This window comes from Scomber japonicus, chromosome 24, assembly GCF_027409825.1.
Source record: "Scomber japonicus isolate fScoJap1 chromosome 24, fScoJap1.pri, whole genome shotgun sequence".
NCBI classification, from domain to species: Eukaryota; Metazoa; Chordata; class Actinopteri; order Scombriformes; family Scombridae; genus Scomber; species Scomber japonicus.
The window spans coordinates 5,001,779-5,008,554 of record NC_070601.1 but is presented as its reverse complement, the minus strand read 5'-3'; the positions used below and the strand labels follow the sequence as shown (position 1 = coordinate 5,008,554).

Genomic DNA, 6,776 nt, shown 5'->3' with positions numbered 1-6,776 from the left:
TAGAGAGATACCTAAAACATGCAGGACAGTAGCTTTCCAGAAACAGGGTTGGTGACCACTGATCTAAATGTTGAGGGCACCATCTAGTGGCTGTAATATATATTGCATTTGAGCTGATTTGCAAAAAAGGACTTGTTGCAGTATTATCTAAATGACTAAAACAAACTGCCTTAATAGAAAAGCAGCACACAGATGTTTATATTATTAAATGCAGCTTATTTTTGTAATTGACAAACTTTAAAATGCCACTAAACTTAGATCAAATCAGAATAGTGCAGTTTGAGCTGAAAGTTGTTTAAAAGTGTGATCTGAATATGTAAGAATATCCTAAACATTGTGTGAAGTTCTGTGTGGAAGCAACAAAGGTTTGAAAAGAGCAAAGTAGCAGCTGTCTGTGGCTCCTCCTCCATTTCCTCCACTTCCTCCTCCCCCCTGTAGTAGTTATAAAAGAGCATGTGTGTCAGGAGCTGATGAGACTTCACTCACAGAGATCTCATTATAGGTGACCTGTGAGGATCTACAAGTTTGAACTTTTTCTCCCAAAAGCAAAAAGAGGACCATCAAAACAGCAAAATGGTGAGTTTGAAGTTTTTTATCACTATTATCAGCAAACAATATGTTTAGAGTTATTCCTTTGTTAACACGCAGCAAAGCAAACAATGTGTGTTTAATGAGCATCAAGTGAGGATTATGAGTCATATTCAAGTGTGAGGAAGTAGTCAAACTGTTAAACTGTTGGGATTGTGTAACAGTTGCAGTTTCGTGTGTGGTATTTGAATGTTTTGTTTTCCCCCCCAAAAAAAGTTGTGACAAGCCTGAGCTTTTGTCTTTTGTCTTTTCAACTTGAAACTTTGAGCACAGCATAGTCTAGCTCACAAAAAACTAACTCATAGAACAAAGTTTGAAATAGAGAAAAAGGCAATCAGTGGAAACACGCTGCCAGGCATGTGCTCCAGCTCCAGTAAAGGTTAACTGTTTCCATATGGGGCCTGGAGGGCTGTCAGGAGGGCGTGCTTGTTTGCCCGGCTGCCCGGGAATGCTGATGTGGCTTCCACAAGCTGCTGGTGTGTGTGTGTGTGTGCTTAACATTTCTATTTCTGCCATTTCTGCCACAAAGAATATAAGCTGCTGAATTCCTACAGTGTTAGAGCTGAAGCTGCTGCTTCCGGGCCTTTCTAAATACACAAGGATTAGAGATTCAACCACCAGATACAGACTAACAAGCATATTTGCCCTGTTAACTATGTGGCCAGGCACATGACAGTAAAGCCTTGTGGCCTTGGATCAACAGTTTTACAAGCCAACAGGAATCAAAGAGTCTTAAGTTCATTTTTTCAGCGTTAAACTCAGGACATTGACCTTACCCCCCTTTGACTTTGTTCGTTCGTAACGCAAACAGTTGAGTGTGTTGTAACATTTGCAGGTCGTTGAGAAAGATCAGAGAGACAGGAGTGACTAATAAAAAGAGGGAAAAAAAGGGTTGTCTGGGTGTAAACGGTGGTTTTCCAAATGATCCAGTGACGCTTCCTGTTGGGCCATTTGGGATACCGCGTGAAAGTAGAAGGGGGGGTGGTGGCTAGAGAGACTTCCTGCCTTTGGCGCTGCTATTATACCTAAAATACACCATTAGTCTGGGTTTAGCTGGACATTTAGCATTGTAGCATCTAGATTTATGTGACTCATCATATTCTGGGTTTTTTTTGTGGTCAAAGTCTCTCCTATCATGTTACTTTCAGGACCACAAGTTGTTTGTTTTAATTTGAGTCTTTATCACATGATTTGGGATTCAGGCCCACTTTTTGGAGCCTCACAATGCCCCTCTGTGTTAGCTCTCCCATGTAGAGCACCGCATGTCAAGTGTGACGTAGTTTCAGTCAGGACATGATACAGGAAGCAGATAGCAGGCAGTTTACGGCCTCCCTCCTTTTCGTTACCAGGAAGTGTAAATTTCACAAGCTGTGAATCGTGTTAACATGAACCAATCTGGCGTTGAATAGCAGCAATCATCACTTCCACTTTTCTTGTATCCGGCCTCAGAAATGTCCAAACTATCTGCTTCACTAAACGACAAAAGCATGAAAATTTAACTCTTGCTCTGCTGAATTGATCATTTTGTCAGTATATTATAAGTTCTTTTCTTTGCAGTTGCATGTTGCATTTTGCAGAAAGACTCCTAAATATAATTAGAAGGGCAGATGCTTTTGTTTTTAGGAGATATAATCAGCAGTCCAGACAGGTTAGTAGAGTAGAGTAAAGCTGCTGCGTATCTGTGTGGGCCGTGTGAATGACACTTCACACAGAAATAGCTTCCTACCGTGCCGGGCGGCTTTCACCATACTATACTAGGCAACCCACATGTCAGCTTGACCCCTCCTCCTTCTTCTTCTGCTTCATCGCAAGTATTTTTTGATGGGGGAGGGAGAAGAGTAACGTCAAGGGATCAGAATTCAAAACAAAGTAAAGGCTCATACTGAAAACAAATTAGTAATACCTGGTGGTTTAGACATATAATATACAACCAGCATACCCTTCTTCTCTCTCTGTCTGTCTGTGTGTTTCTGGTTGTTTGTATTGCTAAAAGAGGTCACACTGGAATAACACGACGAGCTGCAGAGTCAAGCTGTTTCCAGGCTAGTTGAAGAGACACAGACATCTCAGGAATTTCACAACAACACGAATATTTCAGGGGCACATGCGTTCCCTCTAAAGAATTAGGTCAAAGGTCAGCTTTAGATGGAGGATTTGGCCTCTTTTACCATAACAGTCACCTAGTAAACATTAAACTATTAATTATATACATAAATAAAGTCTTATCTTGACCTACATTCTGCAGTAGATATGTACAGCGCTGCCACAAAGGGTCACGGTGATATTTTGACGGTAATAGTTGACGTGTTTGTGTTCTCATGTTTCCGCTGACAGCTGTTCTTTTGTTGACAGACAAACTGCTGCAATAATCTGAACATGCACTGGTGCAACAAAGCAGTTACTGATTAACAGAAATTCATACAATATGTTTGATTGTGCAACTCAACATCTTTGGAAAAGTTCTTAAAATTCACATGATGAATGATGCTGCTCTGGTTTTTGCCTCTCACTCTCACATGACATTTGCATCTCTATCCCTTTTATCTCCTTGTAAAGGGTCAGTTAACAAAACAGGATAGACAAAGTTGCATCCCTAACCCCCTCCCACCCCCCATCCCCCAGGCTGAATTTCCCTCTCAAATGATAAGACCAAACTTGTTCCTGCCCTCAGCATGCATGCATCTCCCGCCTCCACCCTCACCCACATCTTTTACGAGGAACTTGAAATACTTAAGCAGGGTGTGGAAGTACTTTGGCCCCTACAGACAATCTGACAAGACTCTGTTAATCATCACTGTTTATTTATTTAGACCACTGACTCCTTACAAGTGTCACATCCTATCTGTAGATACCGACCCGGATATTTGAATAGACCAGAATCTGTTTGTGGCGCAAATTATGTGGAGACTCATTTGAGCTTTTGAAAAGTCATGACATGTTGGCTCCACCCTGTTTTCACCTGGACTTAACTGTCTGGGTTTTTTTTTTTTTAGCAAGCCAGGACATGTTTAAAAAAGCAGAAATGTTGAAATAAGACCTAATTATGTTTTAAATCCCATAGAGTTTTGATTAGCATGATATATTCAGTGATCATTTTGACATTTAGCAACTGGAAATGAGGACAATTCAGATGCATTTGTTCATAATGAGCAGTTAAACGCCTTTAGTTCATAAAGGTTAAATTACAATAACAAATATTAAATCTCTCCCTTTTTTTTCCTTCCACAGCGTGAATGTATCTCTATCCACGTTGGCCAGGCTGGTGTCCAGATGGGCAACACCTGCTGGGAGCTGTATTGCTTGGAGCATGGCATCCAGCCGGACGGTCACATGCCCACTGAAAAGCCTACCGGAGGTTATGATGACTCCTTCACTACCTTCTTTAGTGATACCGGCAGCGGGAAGTATGTTCCCAGAGCCATCTTTGTGGACCTGGAGCCTACCGTTATTGGTGAGTATTAACAGAAGTCTTTATGGGCTGGTTAGATTGCTTAAACACCAGAAGTGTAATTTGCAGCAGTGACCAGCTGTTTCACATCAGCTGAACACATTCCTACCTGGGAGTTGATTGTCTTGTGGTAGCCGGTGAATTAGAGATGGAAACATTTTGTGGAGCTGAAGAACCAAACCAGCTTTTCTTGCAGTGCAACTTTGGACTTAATGTAGGTCAAAGATATAAAAGGAAGCTATAAAGTTATAAACTTGCTACACAGTAACAGTAACACTTCAAAGACCATGTGAATAAACCAAAATGATTTCAATTTATGATAACTTTAGTTTGACCAAAGTTCTTTTCAAGCCAGTAAAGTTTGCTAGATTCACTGTAGCTCCGCCCCCTTCAGTTTAAACCAGCCAATCAGATCGTCTTTGCCTCTCAGGGCCAGATCTCAGCAGTTCACTTTGAACTTCAAGTCTGGAAACGATATACTCAAGCACACAGAAATACTAATGCAACTTTGTCCCAATATGAAGTCCATTGTGTTGAACATGACTAAATCTATCATTCTATCTATATCTGTATTGTGTCAGATCCACCAATTAGAAAAATATAACTCTAACCCTTATAAACTAATTCCCTCATTTAAACAAGATTCAAAGGGAATTTATATCCCAAAATCACAAGTTTGTCTGATAAGGATTTGCAAATATGGTGCTCAACCCTCAATATCCTCAATTTGCCAATAAAAACTGACATTAACATGCTATCAAACCACCTTTCTTTCAGACGAGGTTCGTACAGGCACATACCGCCAGCTTTTCCACCCCGAGCAGCTGATCTCAGGGAAGGAGGATGCTGCCAACAACTACGCCCGCGGTCACTACACCGTTGGAAAGGAGCACATTGACTCTGTACTCGACAGAATCCGCAAACTGGTAAGAGGGGCTGCAGAGAAGGAAAAAGTTTTGATTCCTGGGGCTAGACTTAAACATTTTGTCCCCCCACTAGAAGTCATTATTGATGAGTTTTAAAGTAATTTCCAGAAGATGTCATTAGTCATGCTGTCTGAAGTGTAGAAAACCAAAATGAAAGAAAGTAAAATCCTCAAGAAACCTTTCTTTATTAATTAGTTAATATGCTTCTTTCATCAAGTGGTACATCTTTTAAAAGGACAGATGTTGAAATTCTTGATGTCACAAACCCTAATTTAAAAATCAAGACTACATTAGAAGTATTGTTTTCAGTTTTCAGTCTTAACTATAAATTGAACCTTTTTTCTCATGCAGTCTGACCAGTGCACCGGTCTGCAAGGCTTCCTGGTCTTCCATTCTTTCGGAGGAGGAACCGGTTCTGGCTTCACCTCCTTATTGATGGAGCGTCTCTCTGTAGACTTTGGCAAGAAGTCCAAACTGGAGTTTGCAATCTACCCAGCTCCTCAGGTGTCTACAGCAGTGGTGGAGCCTTACAACTCCATCCTGACCACCCACACCACCCTAGAGCACTCCGACTGTGCCTTCATGGTCGACAATGAGGCCATCTATGATATCTGCCGCAGGAATCTGGACATTGAGCGTCCTTCTTATACGAATTTGAATCGCCTCATCAGTCAGATCGTCTCCTCCATCACTGCCTCCCTCCGCTTCGACGGTGCCTTGAATGTGGACCTGACAGAGTTCCAGACCAACTTGGTGCCCTACCCTCGTATCCACTTCCCCCTGGCCACGTACGCCCCAGTTATCTCTGCAGAGAAGGCCTACCATGAGCAGCTCACTGTGGCTGAAATCACCAACTCCTGCTTCGAGCCCGCCAACCAGATGGTGAAATGCGACCCTCGTCATGGCAAGTACATGGCCTGCTGCCTGCTGTACCGTGGCGACGTGGTGCCCAAAGACGTCAACGTGGCCATCGGCAACATCAAAACCAAGCGCTCCATCCAGTTTGTGGACTGGTGTCCCACAGGCTTCAAGGTGGGCATCAACTACCAGCCCCCTACAGTGGTTCCTGGAGGAGACCTGGCCAAGGTGCAGAGGGCCGTGTGCATGCTGAGCAACACCACCGCCATCGCCGAGGCCTGGGCTCGTCTCGACCACAAGTTTGACCTGATGTACGCCAAGAGGGCCTTCGTCCACTGGTACGTAGGAGAGGGCATGGAGGAGGGAGAGTTCTCAGAGGCCAGAGAGGACATGGCTGCCCTGGAGAAGGATTACGAAGAGGTTGGCATCGACTCGTGTGAGGAAGATGAAGAGGGGGAGGAGTATTAGAACAAAGGATGTAACAGAGCTTTTATTAAAGGGAGGGTAAAGGTCTCTTGGAGCGCAACATAATCTCTCCTCAAGTAATGGTTTTGATCAAGTACGGCAAGCGTCCCCAGGAAGTTCGGGTGTTAATGTGCAGTTTAACGACTGGTTGCAATTATTCCAAGCTCAAATCTCATGGTGTTTGGTTTTATTGAAAATATGACCTCACTGGTGAAGGGAAATCTGTCTTTACCTTCTTTTCTAAATAAAAAAAGTTGCACTTCTATCAATTTGTTTCTTGATTGAAGCCTTACTGACTGTGTTACACTTTGAAGCCTGTTTTACATTACACTAAATTTCACTTTAATATCAACATAAGCTTCACTATAAGCAGTTATTAGCCATCTGTCAACTATTTACTTGTTTAGTCTACAAGAAGTAAGAAAATTGTAAATGAATATTATTCTCAAACATAAACTTCCTCAAATTGCTTAAGATATGAAATAAATCAA

General features: G+C 42.3%; 1 protein-coding gene across 1 annotated transcript; it reads left to right on the top strand.

The window, feature by feature from the left end:
- The first annotated feature begins 466 nt into the window (after window positions 1-466).
- LOC128354245 (tubulin alpha-1C chain-like) lies at window positions 467-6,548 on the top strand. Its single transcript, XM_053314506.1, has 4 exons — window positions 467-576; window positions 3,817-4,039; window positions 4,814-4,962; window positions 5,314-6,548. The coding sequence occupies exons 1-4, from the start codon at window positions 574-576 to the stop codon at window positions 6,286-6,288; spliced, it is 1,350 nt and encodes a 449-aa protein (XP_053170481.1). The 5' UTR covers window positions 467-573; the 3' UTR covers window positions 6,289-6,548.
- The last annotated feature ends 228 nt before the right edge of the window (window positions 6,549-6,776 follow it).